We start from the raw sequence: 26,156 nt of genomic DNA, 5'->3' as shown, positions 1-26,156 counted from the left end.
GGCTGCTCCCTAAACAGCATCCCGGAGAGACCGCCCGGAATAAGGTGCCGCCTGTGCCTCACGTGCAAGATGAAGAAACCTGTGTGGATCCCAGAGGGCTGTCTGTGGCCCCGGGGGGCCAGCTGCGGGGCTGCTACAGGGCCGGCCACTGGTGGTCATGGCACGGCCACGGCGACTGCAGGCCTGGTTTTCTTGTCCACTGCAGCCAGTTCCCGGGGTGGGGCTGGGGCCTGCCTTTGCAGTGTGTCCCTAGCGGGCAGCTCCTGGATGTGTCCACTGCCCATCCCCGTGGCTGGCGCGGACACACACCAGGGAAGTCACGACATGAGGGCCTCCGTGGGAGGAACCATCGCAGCGGACGGGGCCCTGGGGACGTGGCCTGTGTGCCCAGCCATGACACTGAGCGACAGCGGGTGGGTTGCATCACATGGTATCCTGCAGCCCACAGTGTAGCCTGGGCCTCCCAGCAGGGCAGCGAAAACACTAAAACAGTATCCAGCATGCCGTCGTGAACGCTGGTCAGACACGTTTCCATCTCTAGTGCCACCTGTTCTGGAAGCTTCCGTCAGCGTGGGGGGCTCTGGAAGCTGGGGTTTGCACATCTGCAGAGGATGTGGCTTGGGGTAGAGGGACCAAGTGGGTGTGCCAGCCTGAACCCCACCCCACAGAGCAGCAAGATGGGCATGGAGGCGGTGATGGCGCTGCTGGAGGCCACCCCTGACACGCCGGCCTGCGTGGTCAGCCTCTCGGGGAACCAGTCAGTGCGGCTGCCCCTCATGGAGTGCGTGCAGATGGTAAGCCCTGGGTCCCCCCATCAGAACCGCCTGGTCCCTCCCTAATCCCCACTCGCAGGCCCCACTGCTCTCTGGGGATCTCAGCACCATAAGCACCGGAAGGCAGGGCCTCGTGGCTGGCCCAGGGCATCCCAGGCCTCCAGGAAGGGGGATGTGAGCACATCCCCGGGTGGGACGTGGGAGCTGGGACGGTCCCCAAGAGGTGTGTTGGAGCTGCAGGGAGTCTGGTGAGCAGGGGAAGTCATGGGTCCTCGGCCACTGAGCTTCTGTGGGCAGTGGTGGGAGTTGGGGTTAGGATGGGACGGAGGAGGAGGGGCCGGTGATCAGAGTGGAGCCCTGGGAGGAGCTTGGGCTGTTGATGGGGAACACGGGTGGCTGGAGCAGGGACCCTGGGAGGGGAGGCGCAGGGAGCAAGGACCCCGGGAGGGGAGGCGCAGGGAGCAGGGACCCCGGGAGGGGAGGCGCAGGAGCAGGGACCCCGGGAGGGTAGGTGTGGGGAGCAGGGACCCCGGGACGGGAGGTATGGGGAGGGCAGAGGCCAGGAGGCTGGGTGTGGGTGCTGGTCAAGCCCCGGCTCAGTGGGTTTGGAGGCCTGCAACGGGGGCAGAGTGGCCCTGCCTGGAGCTGGGACTGCTGGGAGGAGAAGAGGGCAGCTGGGGGCAGGGTAGGGTCTCTTGGCCTCAACCAGCCCCAGAAGAGCTGGCCTTGGTGGTGACCACTGTTCCCAGGGAGAGGCTGCCAGGCCTGGGCCAGGGTTAGGAGATGCCGGCCAGATCTGCCCTTGTCGGTCCCGCCGGACGGGGCAGTGGCCATGGGTGTTCTGGCCGGGCCCTCCATAGCCTGTGTTCTGGTTCTCTTCCTTAAGACCAAGGAAGTGCAGAAAGCCATGGATGATAAGAGGTTTGACGAGGCCATCCAGCTCCGTGGCGGGTAAGCCCCCTCAGCAGACCCCTGCACTCTTACTTGCCTGGGTCCCGGTGCCAGGCAGCACGTGCTGCGGTGCTGCTGCGCACGCCTGGCCTGGGTCGTCCTTCTGGGCACCGCGTCTGAAGATCGAGGGAGGAACGGGCCTGCGGGTGGTACAGGAGGCGGGCTGGGAGGTGTGGTGCTGCAGGAGACCCTGGGCGGCAGCATGGGCAGGGCCCAGTCACAGGGATCTGGGCATGGCAAGGGGATGAGAAGCTGTGGGCGCAAGCCCAGGACACGGGGTGGCCCCGCGGGGGCTGGGAAGGCTGGCAGATGTGGGGTGTGGGTACGCCCTCCTGCAGGTGTCCTGGTGGCCGGGTCAGGCTGGATTGGACGTCTGGTTTCCCATCCATGCCCCCACCTGCTACCAAGGTGGTCAACCTTCCCTTGAGCTGGATGCCGGCCACGGGCTTTGCTGCACGGGTGGTGCAGCCTCGTGTTGTGTTGGGGGATCCTGCACCGCCTGTGGAAGGTGCCCTGCCCGGCATGTGTGGTGTCCGCTGCTTCATGGCTGAGCTTCCATCAGGCTGTGTGCCTGTGACCAACCTCCTGGGCTGTCACGGCTGTGCTGTGGCTGTACGCTGCAGGGCTGGAGGGCTATACATGGTGTGACCCGAATCCTTTCCAGGAGCTTCGAGAACAACTGGAACATTTACAAGCTCCTCGCCCACCAGAAGCCCCCCAAGGAGAAGGTAAGGCAGGGAGTGGCACCCACAGAGGGAGGAACGGGCTGTGTTATTCTGCAGCCTCTTCACGCTGGCCCCTGTGGCTGGGCCTGCCTGCCCCTGCCTTCTGTCTTGCTGGGAGCTGAGCTGGGAGCTGGGAGGGTGGGCTCGGCCTCTGCCTAGGCTCAGGCACCACTGTGGCTGGCAGGTCCCTGCTGCTGGGAGCCTGGCTGCAGGGCTGGCTGTCGCTTCTCAATGGTTGATGGAAATGAAGTCAGGCCCACAGGCTTAACTCAGGAGAGGAGGAGCCACTGTGTAGAAAATGTCCCCAGCGGCCAGGCGTCGTGGCTCACACCTGTAATCCTAGCACTTTGGGAGACTGAGGTGGCGAGATCGCCTGAGGTCAGGATTTCGAGACCAGCGTGGCCAACATGGCAAAACTCTGTCACTACTAAAAATACAAAAATTAGCTGGGTGTGGTGGTGGCAGACGCCTATAATCCCAGCTACTCAGGAGGCTGAGGCAGGAGAATCACTTGAACCCGGGAGGCAGAGGGTGCAGTGAGCCGAGATCGTGCCATTGTACTCCAGCCTGGGCGATAAGAGTGAAACTCTGAACATAAAAAAAAATGTCCCCAAATAGCTGAAAACCTCAGGAAATGGGATCTCTCCAAAATAAGGATGAAATGGCTTGTTTTTCAAGTCCTGGGGAACAACGAGGGTCCTGTAGAGAGTCATGGTCAGTGAGGTCCTGGCTCCCAACCCCCTTGAGCCACAGCTGGAGCCGCAGGCCAAGCCGGACAGCGTGGCCCAGCCTGGGTCTGGTCCTCCCATCCGTGGTCATCTTTGGGTGTCCCTGCTGCTCCAGCTTTCTGCTTATCCCCACAGCTAGTCAGTGGGCTGTACCCTCCGGGCGGGGGGGGGCAACGTGGTCTCCATGAACCACCCAGAACCTGGCTGGGGCGTGACTGACTTTGTGGGCAGCAGGGCTGGCTCATACCAGGACCCGGTGGGGCCATGTGGCTATGGAGCCCTTGGGTGTGGCTGCTGCCAAGTCGGGTGTGCCACACGTGACAGGTGCACGCCAGGTTCAGAGTCTCAGCACGGGGGCTGCAGGGAGGTGGTGGCAGCCGTCACTGGATTCACATGGACATAGTGGGGTTTTGGTCTATCAGGTTAAATTAACTGTAGTCCTAACAGGACTGTCTCCATGTCTTTGTCCCTTCCCTTAACGTGGCTACTAGGAAACAGGATAGTCAGGGCCCCTACCTTCCTCGTGGCTGTGCCCCCTACCTCTCCCCCCACTGCTGGCCCCTTGTGTGGGCACTGACCTGTGCTCCTGTCCCCAGGCCTGGTTTCACAATGGTGCTCGCCCCCTCTGCCTCCTCTGCTGCCTGTGTGCCGGGCTTGCACCGTGTCTCTTTTGGTCTTCACCAGAATCTTCTGGAATTAGAACAGATACCGTATTCCCAGGGCAGTCGGTGTGCTGGGCAGTGTCCAGGCTGGTGGCAGGGCCTGGCCCCTTTTTCCAGAACCTGCTGGCCTGCTGACCTCCTGTGCAGGTTGGAGGTCCCCTCCCTGGCCGTGCCTCATGCTCGTCTCCCCTTCTTTCTGAAGTCTAACTTCTCCCTGGCCATCCTGAATGTGGGGGCCCCAGCGGCTGGCATGAACGCGGCCGTGCGCTCGGCGGTGCGGACCGGCATCTCCCAGGGCCACACGGTGTACGTCGTGCACGATGGCTTTGAAGGCCTAGCCAAGGGTCAGGTGGGTCCGGCCGGGGCAAACAAGTGAGGACTTGGGCCTTCTGTGTGCAGACTTGGGGCATCTCTTGTGGAGGGCCGGCTGCTAGAGGTGGAGGCCGAGGCCTGGGTCCATGTGTCGGTGCCCACCCAGGCCTGGGTACTCAGCTCTGCCTGCAGCGTGATGCCCAGCACTGGCTGGCCCCCGGGCACAGGCCCACCCCTGGGGGGAATTGGCCAGAGGCTCAGACTGGCCCCTGAAGCTGCATCTCCTCCTGACAGGTGCAAGTAGTAGGCTGGCACAACGTGGCCGGCTGGTTGGGGCGTGGTGGCTCCATGCTGGGGACCAAGAGGTGAGCTGCCTGCTGTGGGTACCAGCGGGCAGGAGGGCCAAGGCGCAGTCTCCAGGCCCTGCAGGTGGGGGCGGCAAGGGGAACCCAGCCCAGGGCCCTGGGCTCGGCCCCTCTTCTGGCTGGTGATCTGTGCAGAGCAGGCTTCACGCCTCCTGCCTGGGGCTTCCAGGCCTGAGCTCAGGTGTGTAGGGCAGGCTGCTCTGGCAGCCCCATGCCCACGGTGGGCTCTCCGTGGCAGGGAAGCTGGCCCAGTGTCTGTCACTGCCTGGCCAGGCCAGGCAGCCTGAACTGTCACCACTCTGGTTGTGGCTATGGGCCTGTCTGATGGCTTTTGTCCCAGGGCCTGAGACCCTTCTGTGGGCATGGGGAGGGCACAGTCACCCTGTGCGCTACAGGGGAAGTCGCTGAGTCCTGAGCCACTGAGTGGCTGCAAGGGCCGGAGGAGGCATCCCCTCCTGCTGCTGAGTGTTGGGCGAGAAAGCCTCGGGCGGGAAGAGGTGCCCATGGGGAGCCCAGGAGGGTGGGGGTTCACTTGGTTGCTTGGTCCATGCCTGGTGATGCTGAGTGGTGCCCAGGCAGCTCACGCTGGGCCCGTGTGCCCCTCTCCATGTGAAGCCACAGTGTTACATCCAGGGCGTTGCAGTGACTGCTGACTGGCTCGGGGAATGGCCAAGGCAATGCCTTCCTGTGATCAGATGCAATGTGGACATGCGTCCCCGGGCGTCGCATGTTCACACGGATGTGTCTCTGACTGCAGGACTCTGCCCAAGGGCCAGCTGGAGTCCATCGTGGAGAACATCCGCATCTATGGTATCCATGCCCTGCTGGTGGTCGGCGGGTTTGAGGTGAGGGCTGCCCACGGATGAAAAAGCCCCGGGGCACAGGAGACCCAAGGTGTCCTCCCACTGAGGGGCCCGTCCTGAAAACCTGTGTGCCGGCTGGGGTGATGCAGGGGCCAAGAGGATCAGGGTTTTAAGTGTGGTGTGTGGGCTCAGGAGGGTTCTTTACTTTCTCCAGAAAGCTTCCCAAGGTTCCGATTAACCCCGGTGCTGGGGAGGGGCAGGGGAGGAAGGGGACTTGGAAGCGGGAGGACGAGGAAGAAGGGAGGCGGAGGAGGCAGAAGTGTAGGTGCGGGATGGCATCGCTTACGTGGTGTCCTGGCACTGGGCAAGCTGTCCCTAAATAATAAATGAATGACAGCCCTTCCCCCTTGCCCTCCAAAGCCAAGCTCCACTGCAGGCTTCATGGAGTGGATCTGGGGTCAGAGTGGGTTGGAGGGGCCTCCTGACCCTCGTTAGAGTCCAGTTTCCCTGGGAGGCGTCCTGAGATGACACCAGGCTGACTGCCTGGCCCAGCCCCAGGGGATTGAGCAGGTGGGTCCTGGAGTCCAGCACGGGGCACGTGACAGGTCAGCAGGGAGCAGGGCTGGGCGGCCACCGGCAGAGCCTGTCCCTGGCCCACCCTGGCTTCGGTGCTGCCCTTGACCTGCCCCCTGTCCCTATTGCTGCAGGCCTATGAAGGGGTGCTGCAGCTGGTGGAGGCTCGAGGGCGTTACGAGGAGCTCTGCATCGTCATGTGCGTCATCCCAGCCACCATCAGCAACAACGTCCCTGGCACCGACTTCAGCCTGGGCTCTGACACTGCCGTAAACGCTGCCATGGAGGTACGGGGCTCCTGGACCCCTGCCGGCCATGCCCAGGCCCTTGTGGGGTGGGGCTGAGCCTGCGGAGGCTGCTGGAGGGGACAGTGCGCGGTGAGCACCCGGGAGGGCTGCCAAGGTTGGGGTTGGTGGGGCACAGGCCCAGGTGAAGGGGCTCAGGTCCCTGCCATAGCCACTTCTAGGGCCAGGGGGCCCTGCGTTGTTCCTTGCTACTGTGATGAACTCAGATGGGGAGACCGAGGCAGGAGTGTCCCTGCCCCAGTGCTGGGTAGCCTAAGAGCAGTGCCTGGCCTCTGTCCATGGGGCCGGGGCACCCCTGCCTGCCCACAGAGAGTGTGTGTGCAGGCCACTGTCCCTTGTGCCCTGAGGCTGGGGTCACCTGGTTGAGAACGCCTGGTCCTGCGGGGCCCAGGTGGGAGGTGGGCCCAAGCCTGGTGCTGCTGACTCTGTGGGTGCGTCAGCCACAGGCTGGCTCTGGAGACACAGGGCTCCCTGCAGGGTAGCCATGCCCATGGCCTGCAGGGAAGTGTGGGCACGTGGAGGACCCCTGACCCCCCTTGGCCCCCAGAGCTGTGACCGCATCAAACAGTCTGCCTCGGGGACCAAGCGCCGTGTGTTCATCGTGGAGACCATGGGGGGTTACTGTGGCTACCTGGCCACCGTGACTGGCATCGCTGTGGGGGCCGACGCCGCCTACGTCTTTGAGGACCCTTTCAACATCCATGACTTAAAGGTGAGCCCAGCGTGGCCCCTGCTGCGACAGACCCGCCGGCACGCCAGCCTGGGCCCCAGACACTCAGGCCGGCCAGCGCAGGGCAGGGCCTGGGCAGGCGGGACTCATAGCCCAGTGCTCCTGCTGGCCCTGGGTCGCTGGTCAGCCTGGAATTCCCTCCCCACAGTCCTCTGGCTCATCCGGCCCCTCCCGCAGGTCAACGTGGAGCACATGACGGAGAAGATGAAGACAGACATTCAGAGGGGCCTGGTGCTGCGGTGAGGCTGCCGTGGGTCCCCGGCCACAGCTAGGGGCTAGGGGCGGGGCTGCTGAGGAGTGGCTGGGCAGGAGAAGGCAGGAGGGGTCCTTGGAGAGGGTGGGCGAGGGCGGCTTTCCCGGGAGCTGGCACTCCCGCTCCCAGGCCTGGCCCAGCGGGGACTCAGGATTTGGGGGAGACCTGAACTCGTTCCCCGCTGACTCAGGCCCTGCTGTCCCTCTCAGGAACGAGAAGTGCCATGACTACTACACCACGGAGTTCCTGTACAACCTGTACTCATCAGAGGGCAAGGGTGTCTTCGACTGCAGGACCAACGTCCTGGGCCACCTGCAGCAGGTGTGGGGCAGTGAGGCTCTGAGAGGCCTGCCCCTCTTCCCTGCCACCATCCGTCCCCGGGCCCAGGGGTCCCAGCCCTCACAGGCACCCACGGGCACTCCCGGCAGGCCCTCGGGCACATGTGCCCTTCCCCGGTGAGGGGACCGAGGCCCGTATCTGGGTGAGGTCTCATTCCAAGAAGGGCTGGGGCTGGGGCCGGGGCCGGGGCTGGGGCCAGGACATTCACATGCTGAGCCCAGCCCCCACCCCTCCGGGCCTCCTTCGGCTACCTCCGCCGAGCCCCTCACCTAGATCCCGGCATGCTCCCTGCCCTATGGTGGCCCTGCAGGAAGCCTGTGTCCTGGGGTTTTCTGAGCCAGGGAGGGGGAGTCAGGGTGGCTGGGGATGGGGCCCAAGGTGGGGCCACTGGCTGCCAATGTAGGAGCCCAGGGGTCACTTGACTTGGCCGGGGGCAGCCGACTGCCGGCCTCGGGAGGCAGCTTCTGGCCTGGACTTGGAGCTGGAGAGAGCAGGCAGGGTCCTCGATGCGGGAACAGACGGGAATTGTGCAAGGGTTGGAAGGAATGGGTGTTCAGAAGCTGCCTGGGAGGCTCCCCGTGGGGACCCTGTCTGCACTGGGGTTGGGCCTCCCCTCTCCTTGGCCCAGGCAGCCCAGGGCAGCTCCAAGAACCGGGCCTTGCCTGTTTCCAGGGCGGCGCCCCAACCCCCTTTGACCGGAACTACGGGACCAAGCTGGGGGTGAAGGCTATGCTTTGGTTGTCGGAGAAGCTGCGTGAGGTTTACCGCAAGGGTAGGTGGTGGGTGCAACCTGAGGCCTCACTTCGCCCTCCCCTGGCTCCCTGGGGCAGGGCCCGGCCTTGGAGGGCTGCCACGTGCCTCTGTTTGCAGGACGGGTGTTCGCCAATGCCCCAGACTCGGCCTGCGTGATCGGCCTGAAGAAGAAGGCGGTGGCCTTCAGCCCCGTCACTGAGCTCAAGAAAGACACTGATTTCGAGTGAGTTCAACTGAAGCCTCCTGGAGGCGGGTGGGGCTGAGGGGCGGCCCAGACTGTCCCCCAGGCAGGTGTGCCAGGCCCCGCCCCACTCGCACCCTGACCCCGCAAGTCCTCCTGGGCCCCCCGTGCCCTGGTCCCCGCCAGGCCATGGAGAGCAGGGACCATGTCCAAGTCTTCTGAGCGTGACACTGGGCAATACTTTTGGGTGGGCATGGGGGCACAGCATGGGCAGCCAGGATTGGGCATGCCTGAGGGCGGCTGTGGCTGACTCTGTGCTGTGCCTCCGAGGGATGGGGACCCCAGACCTGTCCCAGAGGCCGCAGGGCTCCACGGATATCGAGATGTTCAGAGGGAGGGGCATGCACAGGCTGCCGGGTTGGGGGGTGGGGGGGTTGGGGGCATGGCCTGAAGAGCTGCCCTGACCCCTGACTCCCCATCATCCCCGCATCCCCGTCCTGCACAGGCACCGCATGCCGCGGGAGCAGTGGTGGCTGAGCCTGCGGCTCATGCTGAAGATGCTGGCACAGTACCGTATCAGCATGGCCGCCTACGTGTCAGGGGAGCTGGAGCACGTGACCCGTCGCACCCTGAGCATGGACAAGGGCTTCTGAGGCCATGCCCACGCCCCTCCCCGGCCCCCACCCATGCCAGCTGCAGCGCCAGGGCTCAGATGGGGCCTGGGCTGTTGTGTCTGGAGCCTGCAGGCAGGTGGGGGCTGTGTCCCTGCTCAGCCCAGCCCCTGCCTCTATCCCTGGCCACCCGCCAGGCCTCCCTGGGGCTGGTCTTGAGACCAGCCTGCCAGGCCCTGCAGCAGGAGGACAGAGCGTCCTGGGGCATCCACCTTCCTGCCCAGGGGACGTGGGGCTGTCGGTGTTTGCAGGCTGATGTCCCCTGGCTTTGGCGCCCCATGGGCCCCAGCCTCTCCCCACTCTGGGCTCACTCACAGGGGCCAGCCCTTGCCCTACCTGGCTGCCGGTGCCTGGGTTGTGTTGAGAGGGGGATGCCCTTGGCCCTGCCTCACTGTGACCTGCTCCTGCCCATGTGCAGCACCTGTCACCTTTTCTAGAAATAAAATCACCCTGACCGTGGGGTGCATCGGTCTCTGGAGAGCACAGCCTGCGGAACTCTTGGAGGGAAAGGAGCAGCACCACATGGCCAGCCCAGTGGGCAGTGGCCCCCAGGGGTGGAGGGCCCTCTGGCCAGTGCCTGGGCCAGGCCAAAGGGACATGTGCCCTGGGAGGCCACAGGCGCTCTCCAGGACTCCCTGGGGGCCACCAAGGTGACCTGAGCCCCCTCCTGGTCCTCCCCTGGGGGCAGAACGGTACAGTCTCACTCCTCGGTCTCCCCAGCCTCAGCCTGAGTGGGGGTCTCCAACCTGCAGGCTGGTGGCTGGCTTGAGCCAGCATCCAGGAGACACCGATGGTGGACACGTGGGAGGGGAAGAGAAGGCGGCACAAAGCTGTGCCCACCGGGGGCTAGGGCTGAGTCCCGCAGGTGGTTTGGGGTGGTGGACACCCTGCTCGCAGGATGCCCGTTAACCTTAGCGTTGAAGCCCATGCTCTGCACCACCCACGGCTCTGCAGCACCCACAGCTCTGCACCACCCACAGCTCTGCACCACCCGCGGCTCTGCACCACCCACGGCTCTGCAGCATCAACGTGGCAGGTGCTTGCCGAGAGGGTTGCTTTGTTCCCGCAGTGCCACCCTGCGGATGTGGTTTCGGGACACAGGTGTCTCAAGGGAGACCCTGGCTTGGAGGGGCCTAAAGGCCACATTGAGGGTCCCTGGGCGGTCTCCTGGTTGAGCTCAGGCCAGAGGGGTGGCGCTGGGGACCTGGTGAGGGGGCTGGGGACCTTCCTGCCCTCAGGCACCTTGATATTCCCAAGAGCCCCTCACCGTGTTGGCTCTAGTGCCAGAGACCTCCAGATTGCTTAACTCTGGAGCTGGGGTGGAGGGGCCCACACCTAGGGGCCTTCTAGTTCACTCTGGGTGGGGCCGTCCTGGGGCCAGGCCCAGGAGGGGACAGTTGTCCAAGGACAGTGCTCCCGGGTCTGCAACTCTGTCTCAAAGGAACAGAGAAACAGGTTCACAGGCCCGGGGAACCACGTGCATGTTTTGGGGGCTCCGTTGTGTCACACCATCTGGGATCAGGACTCAGTTCTGAGTAGACCCCCCTCGGCCTGCCCTGCCTGATGAGGTGTTAGAACCTGTTCAGCTGCCACTCAGCTGCTGCACCCAGGTGGTGGCCTGTGGCTGATGCCTGGGACAGTGGCTGCCTCCCTCCTGGGCGACGTGCCGTGGCCAGCGCCTGTGACAGGCCCACTTCTGGCTGCATGGAGTTGGCGTTTCTGGCATTTCGGGCGGAGTCATGCGGCCTCCTGGGCCCTTGGTCCTCTCCTGTGAACTGGGTGAATGGGACACAGTGTGATGCCCGTGCCTGCTCAGCTTGAGAACCCACGTCTGGGGTGACTTGGGGAGCAGTGGAGTGGGACTGTGGGGTGCCCCGGGCTGGACGTGCTTCTGGCCGTCTTCCATGGCTGGGGGCATTGGGTGAGGAGGCGACGGGAGGGGGAGCGGCAGGAGGCTGAGGGTGGAGGCAGCAATGGTGGGGATGGGGACGGGGTGGGGGGAACCGCGGGGCTGAAGGCAGGCAGCTGCCCCCACAGGTCCCACCCAGCTGTCCCAACCAAGGTGTGCACGGTGTGGAGCAGGAGGGCACTGGTGTAAGCCCCGCATGCCCACAGCAGCCCACATCGGGGGGAGTGGAAGGGGACTCAATTTAAAACGACCTCAGTCATTCCAAGGAAGCACTTTACTGAGGGCGCTGGGTGCCCATCCCACAGTCCCAGGAAGGCAGACACAGGCCTGAACTGTCCACCCTCCATGTCCCAAGTGGTGACTCCACTCCCCACTGCTCAGAGATCGCACCCCTTCTGGAGGGATCGCACCCGTTGTGGAGAGCTTGCACGGATGAGTGACTGTCTTCACCCTGGGCTTCCCCAAGTCCAGTGACAGTGACTGCCCCAATGCTGCAGCTGGCTCTGGTGACGATCACACCGCATGGCCTTGAGCTTGGGAGAGCAGTGGCCTGCACGCGTGGTCACGCATCACCGCTTGGCGGAGGATGGGGACATCTCACGGAGATCTGGGTCCCAACCCCACACAGGACAAAGGCCCAGGGACCTGGCTTTCCTACACACCAGCTGGAAGGCTGACTCCCCATCTCACGTGAATGCTCCCTTGGTTTGGGGGGGTACTAGGAAGGTCCCCAGGGCCGCGGGTCACTGCCCAGATCGTGGCATCCTCATAAGACTCGTAACTCTTCCCAGAGGAAAGAAAACTCCTCTCAGATGCTCCAAGGACTCCCCTAGTCCAGCTGCTTCCTGTGCCAGGCCCAGACCCCAGAGCAAACAGGCCTGTTCATCCACAGCCTCACAGCTGAGGGCCCCCCTGCAGTTCTTCACAGAAGAGAGAAAGGAAGGCGCACCTGCCCAGCCTGGCCAAGAAAACAAAACCCTCTCCCGTGGATGCGGGAGGCTGCTGCCTTCCTGCGGAGAGCAGCTCAGGGCAATGTCCCTGTGGGCGCCGGCATTCTGGAAGTCTCCCTTGCTCAACAGAAATCTATCCAAGGACCAAGGGCTGGAATCGGCAAAGCCATTCGTGAACACCACCTCATTCTGCCGAGAAACGGCCCTTGCTTTCAAAGACTGTCACGACCATTGGGAAATGTCACCTCCAGATCAACCTTGGGAAAATCTTTTATTAGGGAGGACAACCTGCAAAATCCTCCCTTTAAGAGCCCAGGCCAGCCCAGAACCTCCAGACCACAGAAGGGGAGTCCTGGGGACATTCTGGTGTGGACAGGCATCTCCACCACTCCAGCTAGCCAGCACAACACCCACTCCTGCCCTTGGCCGATGTGGCAAACCGGGGAGGCTTTTGTGTGGGGCCAGGGCTGTGGCAGCCACCCTTCAGCTCCTGGGGGCTGGGGAAGACACTGGGGTCCCCGTGGACGGTGGAGCGGTGCTCAGGTCCTGTGGTCACTCGGCGTGCTCCTGCACCTCCTCCCGACGCAGGGCCTGCAGCCGGCTGCCCACAGTCAGCTGCACGGCCTCCAGCCCCTCTGCGTCCAGCTCCCGCAGCAGCAGCAGGATGGCAGTCAGGACGTTCTGAGGGCAGAGAGGGGTGCGGACTAAGCCCACCAAGCACTCCGAGGCTGCTGCCCTCCACAAGGGCTGGGGCCTGGCCAGCGGCACCCCACCACAGAGCACCTGGTCCCGGGGGTGTGGGCCTTCCAAGCAAATGACCATTCGGCACATAACGAGAATCTGAGCAGAGAAGGAGCCCCGCTTGTGAACACGTGTGGCGCTTCTCCCACGTGACTCCTGTTGCCCTCAGCCCAGCAGGGCCTGGGCCCACATTCCACAGACCAGGAGACCAGGAGAGGCTGAGGGGCCAGGACAGCTCCGTGCGGGGCACGTGTGACACGTCTATGCGCATTCGCAGACCCACACACGCAGCTTCCCCCTGGGGCACAGCTCTTCAAGGCCCTGTGAGGCTCCATCCTCCCTCCCCACGATTTCTGTGCAGTGGGCAGAGGCAGCAGTGGCCGCCTAGCAGCCCCTGTCACTCACCCTGCTCCTGTGGCTGCTCGAAGCATCTCTGGGTGAGAAGGAAGGAAACTGGTCCCGGGAAGGGGGCTTTAGGCCAAGTTCACCCTGGGCGCTGCTGGTGAGAGGGAGACAAAGGTGTGTGAGGGTCAGGGGGCTGGTGGCACTGGAGGCCTCTGCAAACCCTGTCTGCAGGTCACATCCAAGCAAAGGATAGGCTCATACAAATCCCACCTGGCACACGGGGAAGAGAAGGGAGGTGACTCCCATGAGGTCAGGGGCTACAGATGGCAGCTCCTGGACAGCCCGGCACTTACTTCACCTGTGGGGCGTCCTCCCTGAACCTTGGGGCTCCCCAGCTGTAATACCTTCCACCGGGGCCTTGGGGGCAGGGTGGGGGGCACCTGTACACAAACGCCAGGGAAGAGCTCCTGACCATGGGGTCAAGCCCTGTTCCAGACAGCAGATGCCTAACGGAGATCACATCCCAATGTCCCCACCACAGGCACCAGCAGTGGGTGTGATCTGCCAAGCAGGAGAGAAGCACCCAGCTTCTATCACACACGTTTGTGACGCACAGCCAACTGCCCTGGGAGGCGCCGGTATCTCGCTGCAGAGTCAGCCCTGTGGCCCCTCCATGGCCCCTGGGCTCAAGGCTGTACGGGCACTGATGGCTGTGCCCACAAACCATTCCAGGGACTGTGGCCTTAGGCCACACCCCCCACCAGGGGCTCCCTGCACCTCACAAGCTCCGGTGCTGCGAGCCTTCTCTGTGCCAGGGCACGGGGCCTGGCTCACCCCCCCTCCTGCTCCCTGGAATCTCCGCTGTTGGGCAAAACATGGACCTGCCACTACCTGGGCACTGAGTCACTCCCAGAGAATACGGATGAGAACGGACACTCGCCCTGGATAATCCCTCTCCCTCACTTCCCGGAGAGGCAGCTCACTGGAAGCCCCATTCGCTCCCCGTGGGAGGACCCTGGGGGACAGGGATGGGCGGAGGCCCCGCTGCCCTCCAGCCTCACATTGCCTCCTCCTCGCTGTCCAGCGGATCCTGGCCGGTCTCAGCAGCGGAGCTGAGGGAGCTCAGTGTGAAGCATGGCTTGGGGCCGCCGTGGCCTGTGCCCTCTCTCTCCGGGGCGGCGGTGATCTCCTCTCCCTCACTCAGTGCACGGGACAGCTCCTCCTCCGTCACAGCTTCGGGATGAAGGACAGAAGACAGCATGAGTGGCCTCACCCACATGCAGGCCACACGCGCTGCAGCTCCCGTCCTCACTGCAGCCTCAGGCACAGTCTGCTTGTGAAATGCATGCACGTGTATCCACCTCCAGGGCCAGCTCCCAGAATAGGAGCCGAATAGGAGCCGGTTCCTTCTTGTCCCATCCCTAGCCTGGCACAGGCCGATACACAACAGATGGTGGAGGGCTGCTCAGGAATCTAAACACCAGCCTTGGCCAGAAGCAAATACTCATCAAAACCTCAACTAAGACACAACAGAAAAAGGAACAGACCGTACTGAATTTATTCCATTTCACTCACATATCAATTTCCCTGAAGTTATTAATAAAATTGTCTGGGAGAAAATATTAGTGCCCGTATAGCTGACAAGGATGAGAAACTAGCGTGCTGAGAATGCCAAGGATTAACAGCATGAAACCGCGGCCTGGAAAACTGCACTGGTGCTGGCGCTGGCCAGAGGAGGCATGAACGCCTCTAATAGGTGGAGTGCAGCAGCAGGCACTGCGGTGCTGGGACAGCCCCTCCCCACGGCGGGAGCACGACGGCACAGCCACCCTAGGTTCACAGTGGCCCGTGGAGCCTGCCCAGTCCCTGTGGACCAGTGCAACGCTGCTTGCCAGATCCTGACGCCCCACTCGCCATGGCGCATGGCAGTGGTCAGAGCAGCACTGCTCCTCACAGAAGCAAAAGGAACCCTTTTGCTTTGCTACCAGGTCCTGCAGTCGCTGGGGGATACACAAACTGTCACAGTCACCGGAGGGACCCTATGCTGCGCTGCTGCATTCAGGTGGCGGGATCAAGAGACACAGAAGCAGGGGAAGGGCCTCTGAGGAGACTTCACAGGGCACATCTGTGTCCCGCCAGACCAGGCATTTGCAGAAAAGGAGAAGAGGAAAGAGGGCTGGGGAAATGCCCTAACAGGGATTGTTTTGCGAGGGCCAGTGACCCCGCTGCGGCCACCTACCCTGGTTGTCCAGCTTCTGTAGGCGCGGCAGGGTGCGCAGCACGGTCATGCGGTAGCGGTGGGGGCTGGTGCCGCAGCACGGGTTCTCGGCCAGCCACAGCACCCTGAGACGCGGCAGCCCCTTCAGGTAGAAGAGCTCAGCCAGGCTGGGGATACGGTTCCTCCGCAGGTACAGCTCGCTCAGGCGCTGGCACCGGCTCACAGGCTCCAGGGTGGAGATGCTGTTGACACTGCATGGAGACCAGCAGTCAGTGAGGGATGTGGACGGGGCCCCCAGGGTCACCTCTCAATCTCGAGCCCCAAGAACAGGCACTCACGGGATCTGTGTCCCTGCCCTCGCCTGAGAAGCCCAAATTGGACGTCATGAGTCATGTGCAGCAGGACCTGGGCCGAGGAGAGAGCTATAGGAAAGCCGGGTCCTGAACTCAAAGGCGGACTGGGGTGGACCCTGCCAGCAACAGTCCCTTTGCCCCATGCTCGGCATCAGCTCCTCAGGGCGCTAGAGTGGGAGGTATGGGCTGTGGCCCTCCTTCACAGGCCGGGAAAACTAAGGCCTCTCAAGGGACATATCATGTTGCTCCAAAGCACGGAGTGCCCAGAAAAACTCATGGCAAAAAACACGAGCCAGCTCCATGTGACATGGAAGTGAGCACGGACCTTTCAAACCCCCACGTGAAAGTGGCGACACTGGGGATGGGCCTCATTTCCATTCTACAGAACGTGGACGCGTCAGAGAAGTAGAGAAACACAGGAGGCCTGCAGCGGAGACCCAAAGGCTTCACCCGACAGCGTGGGGTCCGTCCCCTCCACAAGCGAACACGTGGAGCTGCTCCCACAGGCCCTCAAAGGTGCGGAGCGTCTGCCAGCCGAGAGCCAAGGCCCCCTGCCTGGAGGGTTGCACTCGAGTCCCGCAGGCACCTGGGAAGGGGGCGGTCACCAGGCCGGTGCTGAGCCCGCCTCCCCATGCCACCCCTTCACTGGGCGTTTCCCAGGTATCCTTTCACGCAGCTCCTAGCTATGAGGCCGCCCCATTTTACCAAGAGCAAAACTCAGGCTGTGGGACCCTTTCCAGGATGGAGTCTGCCCCAGGCTCAGGCAGCAGCGTGGTGTGCAGACCACACCCGTGGCCTCAAGCTACCTGCTCCGCTCCAGTGCAGTCGGGCGTGGTGTGCAGTCGACGTGCAGGCACCACACACCTGAACTCGGTGAACACCCTCCGGGTCCTGTCCCTCCTGAGACGCGACAGAAATGGCCCCGCACATGAGAGGCCTGATGCTCGGAGGCCCTGCGGCCCCTGGGCGACTCAATGCACTGTGGGGATAGGACTGGATCCACAGCCCCGCCCCAAGCTTCCTGCCATCGTGGGAGCCACAAGCTCCACCTTTCCCTGTCAGGTAAGGCTTTCGGAGGCAGAGCTGAAATCCCAGCCTCGCCGTAAACATCGCCTGACTAGTGAAACGAGCCCCGCGGCAGGCACAGACACCCCTGTTCAACCTCTGGACTCAGGCTCCATCTCCTCCTCGTCTCCCTGTGGGGTGGGCACTTATAATACCTCTGTGTTACAGGAAGGAAACTGAGGCACAGAGAGGGCCACGCCCTGCCCAAGGTTAGCCAGCTGATGGGTGGGAGGGCTGAGATTTGGCTCAGGAGCATGCCTCCAAGCCCATTTCATTCATTGGTTCATTCAGCAAGACTCGGGCAGGACAGGCTGATGCCCGCGCTGGGGATGCCTGAATACCAGATGGACTGGCCTCAGCCCCTGGCAGGCAGCAGGCTGTGCACTGGCATTACCATGGCAATGCCAACCTCGGAGGGTGTTACAGAGGATGGGCAGGGGCTGGCCTAGCCCGTGGCTGCCTGTGAAATCAAGAAGGTAGGTCACAGGGACCAGGGGCCTGCAACAGCTACTCTCAGAGGGCAAGGCCTGGAGGCTTCCGAGCTGCCAAACAGAAGGGTGGGCCTTCCCCACAGGGTTTAAACCTTGTGAGCTTTTAAATGCGGAAACCCAGAGAAGGCTCCCACCCAGCGTCTGGTGGGCAGCGGTGAGCCATGAGCGTCCGCTCCCTCCCTGGGTCACACAGTAGGCAGGAGGGAATTCAGGGATAAAGGAAGCTCTTCTCTTCCCCAGAGCCCCCAAACACGCCCCAGCTGCCTAAAACTCCAGTAACATTTGTTCATTCGAGGTTCCCTTAGTCTGTTGGGAGGGCAGTGACCATAGTAGAGGGGCACAGGTCATGGGGTGCAGAGAAACTGGTCAGCAGTGGTGGCACTGGCGGGGAGAAAAGGCCAGGACCCTGGGGGTCTCGGGGCAGATGTGGCCACTATGAGGGCGGCCAGGGCAGGCCACCGTGCATCCTTAGGCGGGCTCCACCACCGACTGGCCCAGTGAACACAGCGATGGCTTATGGGAGCACACAGGCCAAGGGTGGGCAGGGGTACAGCAGGGCAGGCAGGGAACAGGAGCTATCAGGAGGCCCAGGTGAGGCTCTGAGGAAGGAGGGCAGACATGGGGCCACGGGGTAGACTCAGCTCTCGATGTTCCGGCCCCTCCCCTTCTGGAAGCCGCCTTCAGTCTGTGCTGGAGGTTTCTAGGTTATGTCATAGCACTGGGTCCCACAGGAGGGACGTGAGGCTCTGCCCCAGCTTCCAGGCCCCAGGCTGAGCATGACGGCAGGAGCGAGGTACCTGAGCGTGATCACCTCCAGGCTGGGCATCTCCCGGCAAATGGAAATCTAGGAGGAAAAGAGCATGACTAGCAAGCACGGCCCAGCAGGGCATTGCGGTCGCACTGCCGTCAGCCACAGAGAACTGTCGCAGCCATGGCCAACCCACTTCCGGGGCCTGAGGGGCACAGCCCTGCTCAGCCAGTGTGCCCAGGGTGAATGCCCACGAGCATGCCAGGCTCCCCTCTGATGCCACCTTGCAGCCCAGACACCCCGCAGACTGAAGGAGAAACGTGAGGCTCCTCCTTTCACGCACTCTCTTTATTACATTTTACAGCAGCATCGTTGCTATCAGATGCTGCCAGCAGTGGAGACAGAGCGCTCATTACTTTAGATGTCCTCAAAGGACATCAGGTAAGGGGACCCCAGTGTCCTCTATGCAGGAACAGAAAGCAAGGAAAGGATGGAAATCCCTTCTTGATAACAGGTCTGGGCCAAAAGGAAGACAGGCTTAAAACTGGATCTCAGATCACACTGGTACTGTCAATTCAGGGGTGAGGTGCCCAGGGTGGTCCACAAAGCCTTCACAACCTGGAAAGCCCCCACATATGTGAGAGCCCACCATATGCCAGGCATGGCACCAGCAGATTGGGTGACTGGCAGGGCCCCAACCTCAGCGAGCTCAGAGCCTAGTGAGATGCATCCCATGTATAAGGGACTCGTGTCTATGACCATGGTGTGTTTATATAGTCACTGCTAAACATGCAGTATTTCAGTTACAGCACAAAACAGATTACATCCGGTGCCATGTGTCCAGGCTTTTTTTTTTGTCTTTAAGGAAAGGTACAGTTCAAATTTAAAAAACAGAGAATAAAGAGATAAATAATAATTGGGCTGGACATGGTGGTTCACGCCTGTAATTCCAACACTTTGGGAGGCTGAGGCAGGTGGATCACCTGAACTCAGGGGCTTCAAGACCAGCCTGTCCGACACAGTGAAACCCCATCTCTACCAAAAAGTACAAATATTAGCCAGGCATGGTGGTGGGCGCCTGTAGTCCCAGCTACTCAAAGGCTGAGGCAGAAGAATCGCTTGAACCCGGGAGGTGGAGGTTGCAGTGAGCGAAGATCGCGCCACTGCACTCCAGCCTGGGCCAAAAAAAAAAAAAACAGGAAAGAAAGAAAGAAACAATTGGTATGCAAGCCTTGTGTAAGTTGGAAGTTGGGGACATTTTGGACTGAGAAAGAGAATGAGGGAAGAGAAGAAAGAAATCTTTTCACAGACGCACACGCTCAAGTTCTCCCAGCAGGGCTTGTTCTCTGCCGCCTTTGGGGTAGCGGTGGGGGGCACAAGGCTAGATGTGACCAAGAAGAGGGGGTGCAGACCTTCAACTTCCCCTTAACAAAGTAAAACAAACTGTCCTGGGATTCCTTTCCAGGTGATAGCAAGTTCCAAACTATTGCTCCCCTCCTCTGTGACCAAGTGACAAACAGCGTTTCATTTATGTTGACGGGAACAGCAAAATCAGCCTGGTACTGGAGAATTGTTTTTCCATTAGTGGTTCTACATAACGAAACCCGCCAAGTGAACAAAGTACCAAGTGTGGGACTGAACTGATAGGGGCAGTTTTGTCAACTTAAAAATTCTCTTGGGGAAGAAGCTACAACATTTGGGACTGAGGCCATTTGGAGATGATCAGAGCAATACTTACATCTGTGAGGCGGCTGCCCCTGGGGAGAGAAAAGATACTTTAATTTTGTTAAAGTTGAATAAAAAACACTGAAGACAAAAATTCCAAAAATTACCAATGACTCCCTACAAACCTTAAGATTCTAGCATTTTAATGGCGTGGCAAAAAAGGAAGGTTGCCCAGATAACCGGCAAAGGTGTAAACAATTCTTTTACTTGATTTTCAACTACACTGTATGACGTTGGGGTGGTACCTTTTAGATAAGGAGCAGCAGAGCCATTTGTAAGACACGAAAAGATGAACTGTTCCTCATGGTCCCTGAATAGCAGAAGGTTAATATCTCTCACTGACAGACATCAACAAGGGCGTCTTTATAAGAGGCCAAGTTCAAAGGGTGAACAGGCGACTTGTGAAGCAAACTTTAAAAGCCTGAAATCGGGTTGTTGTTTCTTCCAGCTTAGTGAGAGTACTGACCACCCCGTGCAAAACAAAGAAATGCATTATTGAAAGCAAATGACACAGGGGAATTGTAGCCAAAACACCAGATGTGCCAGGGCAGACAGAAAAGCTTTTTAATTAACAGGGAAGAGCTCGCTCTGGGCAGTATGGGGATACCCCTGGGAGGAAGCGCCTGCTCTCCCTGACCCCCACGCCCCGCCTGCAGGGTGCGGCCAGTTGACAGGGCGCAGCGACTCCGCTGAGTCCCCAGGGAGCCCTGGAGATCGTGCGGGCCTCAACTCCAGGCTGCCTCCTCTGGAAGCTCCTGGTCCTCCTTGGCCTGGTGAGACTCAGCGTTACCCGCTTTTGAGCCTTCATGGGTCCCACCGCACCCACGTCCCTTCCTATCACCTGCCAGGCGTACCCTTGGCACGGCCGCCCCCAGTACTGATTACCAACGTGTTTCCTGACTCAGTCCTCGAGAACTCAGTTCTCTCTCCTATTCGACTTGGTCCCAGTGACTGCTGGCAACCCCAGACATCAGATCTGGCCCACAGGGCAGCCGGGGCAAAGGCGGGCCGGGAAATGGGGGGGCCCCGGCGACCCCGACCCCTGGTCTCCTCTCCTCCCTGACCCCTGACTCCTTTGACGCCCTCGCCCCTGCACCTGACCCCGTTCCACTTCCGCACCTGTCCCCGTTCCACCCCCGCCCCCGCCCCCTCCCCGACTCCGCCCTCACCCCAGTCCCCGCCCTGGCCCCGCCCCCGCTCCTCCCCCGACCGCGGGACGGCCGCGGCCAGGCCCCGCCTCACCAGCAGTTGAGCTTGCGCACGCTGTGCAGCTCCGAGGCCTTGGCCCGGGTCAGGACCATCTTCCGCGTCAGCTTCATGGCGACCGCCCAGGCCCGGCCGGCGGGCGCCCCCGGCCTCCTGCTCCCGGGCGGGTGACGACTGCGCGGCGCGTGTCTCCAGGGGCGGGGCCCACGTCGTCAGGGGCGGATCCTGAGCCCATTGGCGGCTTGGCGAGGAGAGCGGGGCGAGGAGAGCGCCCTGGGGCCGCTTGGGCGCCGCTGACACTTTGGCTCTGCTCCTGCGCATGGGCGGCCTGGGGCGCCCGGCTCTGACGCGATTCTAACGCGACCCCGGAAGCGCGCGGCGAGCCGTGGGTGGGTGCAGGTGGCGGTCCCGGAGGCGGCCCCGTGAGGGCTGAGCTGCCGCTGCCTGGAACCGAGCGGGGTGGGCTTGGTCCCACGCGTACCATGGCCGAGTGCCTAGGCCTGTCTCTGAGCGCGGGCCTAGCGTGGATGGGATGGGCGCTACACAGCTCCAAGTTACGCGATTCAAACTCTTGGAATAAACCCAGGGCAGCCCTGGGGCTGTGTTGATTCCCTGTCTCGCTCCCTCCCAGCATTTACAGAAAAGACGCATTTATAGGAAAGACGTACGGGCAGGTCCAGCAGAGCCCTTACAAGCATTTCAGCCTTTTAGAAATCAGGTAAGACCCCCTAAACATCGTTACATGGGCCACAGTTACATTAAGACGGGCATTCTGAAACCGCCTTTGCCAAAAATTGTATCAGTGAGAGAATGATGGCCCTGAAGGAGATCTGGCCAATCCCCATCTTGCCTTTGTCCTTGAAGCTGCCCTTAATTATTCCTGGATAAGCAAAGCTAATTTTGGGAGACATTTATAGTTTAAATGATAGCAGCCCTTCCTCAAAACTAAACAGCCTTTGTAAAGGTAATGAGACCACGGGAACCGCCTTTGCAAAAATCGTAACTGAAGAAATTATGACAGGGAAAGATCTCCTAACCCACCCCATCTTCCTGCTATCCTCTAAACTGCCTTTGTTCATTCGTGGGTGTAGACTAGACTAGCCTTGGGAAGGAATTTAGTTTATAGATTAAACTCTGAAACAAAATTGATAATAGCCCTTTCCCAAAAAAACCCTTCTTGCCTGGGGACCAGTCTGCCTTTGTAGGACTAACAAATTAAGCTATGAGATGAAAAATTACAGTTTAGGGGCTGGCAACCTCTGGCGGCAATAGTCTGAACCTCCCCAAATTGCTCCTGGGAATAACATCACTGTTGCAAAACTTAAGATCAGTGCTTGAAATGTTTTGTAGACCCTGCATTCAGACATCACTTAGACAGATAATCTGGCTCAACCATTTGTGCGATCCCACCCAGGAACAGAAGTCAGCCAGAACTCATTTCGAACCCTTATGATTTAATCTTCAACCTGACCAATCAGTACTCACCACTTTCTGAGCCCTACCCGCCAAATTATCCTTAAAAACGCTGATCCCTGAATGCTCGGGGAGACTGATTTGAGTCATAAAACTCCATTCCTGCACAGCCAGCTCTGCGTGAATTACTCCTTCTCCACTGCAATTCCCTTGTCTTGATAAATCGGTTCTGTCTAGGCAGTGGACAAGGTGAACCCGTTGGGCGGTTACACCACCAGGCTAGAAGGATAGAGGAGCCTGAATTCCACTAAGGTGCAGGCGTAAACTTTCGTCAGCCATTATTCTGGAGGTCACAAGACAAGCTACTTCCCCAATTACTCCTGCAGATAACATCACTATTGTAGAACATCACTATTGTATCTTTTCAGGTTTATTGCACGTCTGACATGGATGGACCCAGCTAGATATCTTGCCAACGGCTCCTGTGGCCCCACTCAGAAGCCATGCAGCACAAAAGGACCAAAAGGACAGCTAGATTTCATCAATCTTTCACCAACCAATCAGCACTCCCCATACCTTAGCCCCCTGCTCACCAAACTATCTTTGAAAAACCCCTAACCTGTGAGCCTTCAGTTGTAACCAAGCAGCTTAGCAGCTGTGAATCCAAAATACCTGAGACAGGTCTCCATCAGTTTAGAAAGTTTATTTTGTCAAAGTTAAGGACGAGCCCATGACATGGCCTCAGGGGGTCCTGACAACACGTGCCCAAGGTGACTGGGGCACAGCTTGCTTTCAGACATTTTTAGGGAGACATGAGACATCAATCAATATGTGCAAGATGGAAAAAGAAGAGAAAAATAAAAAATGTATGTATAAGATGTACATTAGTTCTATGCGGAAAGGCAGGACAACTTGAAGGCTGGCGGGGGCAGGGGGAGCTTCCCGCTTCCAGGTCATCGGTAGATAAGAAACAAAAGATTGCATTCTTGGCCGGGTGCGGTGGCTCACACCTGTAATCCCAGCACTTTTGGAGGCTGAGGCGGGTGGATCACGAGGTCAGGAGATCGAGACCATCCTGGCTAATACGGTAAAACCCCATCTCTACCAGTAATAATAATAATAATACAAAAAATTAACTGGGCGTGGTGGCGGGCGCCTGTAGTCCCAGCTACTTGGGAGGTTGAGGCAGGAGAATGGTGTGAACCCAGGGGGCGGAGCTTGCAGTGAGCTGAGATTGCGCCACTGCACTCCAGCCTGGGCGACAGGGGAGACGACGTCTCAAAAAAAAAAAAAAAAAGAAAGAGCTTAGTCCTCAGGTTGGTGTAAGATGTGGGATGACAGAAAAGTCTCAGAGCAGTGTCTTCTGAGCGCTTTGCCTCCGAGCAGGCAGAATGTTCAGTGCTAACGAGGCTGAACTGGACCCCAGCAGAGTGGTAAGAAACTTCCAGCGGGCTCAGGCTGCGGGTGCTTGCGGGCGCACAGTGTGACGGCCACAGGCCTCAGCACTCTGGTGGGCTCACGAAGGCTCAGCTGGACCTACGTCACACTACGTCACAGCCTTGGCCCTCTGCCCAGCCCTGGGCCTCCCTTCTTTACAGGGGGTGAGTTAGGCACGCTGTTCCCCAATAAATCTCAGGGGGCCGCACACACAGCCTGTTTCCCAGAGACATGGAGGGTGGGGGATACGGGAGCTGCCTGTCGAGTCTTTGAAGCAAGGCCAGCACCACTGTCACCAGGCACACGGGGCCCACACCCGCTTTGTGGTTTCAGCCAGTGGGTCAGGGTTTCTGGCTCGCAGCCGGGGGTACTGCTGAGGACAAGGTACCATGGATCAACCGCTGCTCCCTCCTGCCCTGACAGCTGGGGGCTCTGCAGGGCTCAGCAGGGCAGGCTGACCCCCAACCCAGGGCAAACGCTATCCTGACACCTGGCGCTGAGTCCCAAGCACTCCAGGCCCCGTCCTTGTGTCTCCTCTCCTCCACCACCTTTGCCCCATAGGTGACACCCCCAGTCCAGACCCCCTCCAGCCCGATGTCCTAGTCACCTATGCTGCATAACAAATCACCCCCAGACTTAGCAGCTCACAGTAGACGCTGCTGTCTCCCAGTTTCTGAGGCTCAGGCGTCTGGAGCAGCTGAGCTGTGTGGCTGGGCTGGGCCTCCTGGGAGGGAGGCGGGGCCGTCTCTGAGGACCTGGCTGGGGTCTCCCAGCTGCCCCACAAGGTGTCGGCGGTTGGCTTCTCTCTCTGCAACATGGCCTCTCACTACATACCCTCCCGAGGAGTGAGGGATAAGGGGGGCAGGGAGAAGGGGAGAGGAGGAGAGAGACAAATGGAGAGTCAGCAAACGTGCTCTGGAGTTGAAGTTTTCATGATCTCAGAGCAACTACCTCTTCCCTGCCCATGCTGCTGGCCTCACCACCCACCTGGCACCACTTGGGGGCAGAACCCGGTCCACTCCACGACACGTCCCTCAGGCAAACTTTGGAACTGCTTGGGTGGCAGGTGCAGCGCACCCCTCCCAGATCCCCTTGGGAACTCCAGACTTCTCCCTTGGCCTCAGGAGCCAGTGCGGTGGGTAGCCTGCCTGACCCCTGGCTGACCGAGGACCCCCGGCTGGTGCTGCAGATGGTTCAGATCCCTGTGGCAGGTCAGAGCCAGGCCTGGGCGAAGGGACAGGCAGCGCGTGTTGCTTTATAATTTTTCAGTGTCCTGAGAGGTCTTCAGGCCTTGTGGTCATTGCTGCTCTGGGAGCAGTCGGGGCAAGGGTGCCGGCATGGAGAGTGTGCATGGTGGCCACGCTGGCTGCAGTCTTCACCCTGGAGTGGCGTCCATCACTGTCCTTTCACATTTTAAGAGCAGTTCTGTTGTATAAGATGTTTCCGGAATGCAGATGACTCTGTGGACTCCAGAGATGAAAAGAAACATGTCTGTTCCCTTAGCCTGAAGCCCACTGCTCTAGACCAGGTGTCCGCAAACTGCAGCCCGCTGGCCAGATTGGGCCCACCACCTGTTTGCAAATAAAGGTTTTTTTGTTTTGTTTTTTGTTTTATTTTTTTGAGATGGAGTCTTGCTCTGTCACCCAGGCTGGAGTGCAAGGGCCTGCTCACTGCAACCTCCTCCTCCCGGGTTTAAGTGATTCTCCTGCCTCAGGCTCCTGAGTAGGACTATAGGTGTCAGGCCTCTGAGCCCAAGCTAAGCCATCATATCCCCTATGATCTGCATGTGTACATCCAGATGGCCTGAAGTAATTGAAGAATCACAAAAGAAGTGAAAATGGCCGATTCCTGCCTTAACTGATGACATTACCTTGTGAAATTCCTTCTCCTGGCTCAGAAGCTCCCCCACTGAGCACCTTGTGACCCCCGCCCCTGCCCGCAAGAGAACAACCCCTTTGACTGTAATTTTCCTTTACCTACCCAAATCCTATAAAACGGTCCCACCCCATCTCCCTTCGCTGACTATTTGCACCCAGTCTGCAAAGTTGAATACATACTAGTGCACAGCTATACTGTATTTGTTCATTTTTGCATTGCTATTTTAAAAACCCCTCAGATCGGGTAATTTATAAAGACAGAGGACTAACTGGCTCACAGTTCTGCAGGCTGTACAGGTGGCTTCTGCTTCTGGGGAGGCATCAGGAAGCTTCCAATCACGATAGAAGGCAAAGTGGGCAGGCGTCTTACACGGCAGGAGTAAGAGAGAGAGACGGGCAGGTGCCACACACTTAAACGACCAGATCTCGCAAGAACGAACTCACTGTTATGGGAACAGCACCAACAGGACGGTGTTCAGTCATTCATGAGAAACACCTCCTTGATCTAATACCTTCCACACTGGGGATTACAATTTTTTTGACACAGAGTCTCG

General features: G+C 60.1%; 2 protein-coding genes and 1 long non-coding RNA gene across 12 annotated transcripts in view; 2 read left to right on the top strand and 1 right to left on the bottom strand.

Annotated features, from left to right (window-relative positions):
* The window catches only part of PFKL (phosphofructokinase, liver type), a 28,100-nt gene extending 18,496 nt beyond the window's left edge, over window positions 1–9,604 (top strand). For 2 of the 3 annotated variants that reach the window (XM_005548556.3, XM_074033917.1), the window contains exons 10-22: window positions 669–794; window positions 1,660–1,724; window positions 2,389–2,452; window positions 4,042–4,188; window positions 4,446–4,516; window positions 5,274–5,361; window positions 6,027–6,179; window positions 6,745–6,909; window positions 7,105–7,166; window positions 7,390–7,501; window positions 8,192–8,291; window positions 8,390–8,495; window positions 8,959–9,604. In XM_005548556.3, coding sequence (XP_005548613.2) covers window positions 669–794; window positions 1,660–1,724; window positions 2,389–2,452; window positions 4,042–4,188; window positions 4,446–4,516; window positions 5,274–5,361; window positions 6,027–6,179; window positions 6,745–6,909; window positions 7,105–7,166; window positions 7,390–7,501; window positions 8,192–8,291; window positions 8,390–8,495; window positions 8,959–9,106 — 1,407 coding nt within the window. In that variant the 3' untranslated portion in view covers window positions 9,107–9,604. The remainder of the gene's footprint in view (window positions 1–668; window positions 795–1,659; window positions 1,725–2,388; window positions 2,453–4,041; window positions 4,189–4,445; window positions 4,517–5,273; window positions 5,362–6,026; window positions 6,180–6,744; window positions 6,910–7,104; window positions 7,167–7,389; window positions 7,502–8,191; window positions 8,292–8,389; window positions 8,496–8,958) is intronic. The other variant, XM_045389385.2, reaches the window with a different exon arrangement.
* A 2,633-nt stretch (window positions 9,605–12,237) lies between these two features.
* On the bottom strand, window positions 12,238–21,220 carry CFAP410 (cilia and flagella associated protein 410). Of its 8 annotated transcripts, none has more exons than XM_065541321.1 (7): window positions 20,916–21,220; window positions 19,683–19,701; window positions 17,994–18,040; window positions 15,309–15,538; window positions 14,131–14,302; window positions 13,130–13,223; window positions 12,238–12,664 (listed from the first exon to the last, which is right to left on the bottom strand). In XM_065541321.1, exons 1-7 carry the CDS (start codon window positions 21,194–21,196, stop codon window positions 12,536–12,538), a joined length of 972 nt encoding a protein of 323 aa, XP_065397393.1. In that variant the 5' UTR covers window positions 21,197–21,220; the 3' UTR covers window positions 12,238–12,535. The 8 variants fall into 8 exon arrangements, with proteins under 8 accessions (XP_065397393.1, XP_065397394.1, XP_005548608.1 ...); XM_065541322.1 differs by having other exon boundaries at window positions 13,130–13,220; XM_005548551.4 differs by having other exon boundaries at window positions 20,912–21,196.
* A 16-nt stretch (window positions 21,221–21,236) lies between these two features.
* LOC102130574 (uncharacterized) lies at window positions 21,237–25,790 on the top strand. The gene is made up of 3 exons (XR_006697017.3): window positions 21,237–21,593; window positions 22,717–23,154; window positions 24,995–25,790. It is a non-coding gene; the product is annotated as an uncharacterized lncRNA (long non-coding RNA).
* The last annotated feature ends 366 nt before the right edge of the window (window positions 25,791–26,156 follow it).

Source organism: Macaca fascicularis, chromosome 3 (genome assembly GCF_037993035.2).
Source record: "Macaca fascicularis isolate 582-1 chromosome 3, T2T-MFA8v1.1".
NCBI lineage: Eukaryota > Metazoa > Chordata > Mammalia > Primates > Cercopithecidae > Macaca > Macaca fascicularis.
The sequence above is the reverse complement of the archived record's forward strand: the minus strand, read 5'-3'. Positions and strand labels throughout refer to the sequence as shown.

Excerpts from the sequence above, each read along its gene's own strand:
- CFAP410 (XM_065541321.1), bottom strand. The coding sequence starts at position 21,196 with ATGCGCAGGAGCAGAGCCAAAGTGTCAGCGGCGCCCAAGCGGCCCCAG. Across the intron at positions 15,539-17,993 it reads CTGGAGGTGATCACGCTCAG|TGTCAACAGCATCTCCACCC; the intron begins GTACCTCGCTCC and ends GTCTCCATGCAG. Across the intron at positions 12,665-13,129 it reads CGAGCAGCCACAGGAGCAGG|AACGTCCTGACTGCCATCCT; the intron begins GTGAGTGACAGG and ends CTCTGCCCTCAG.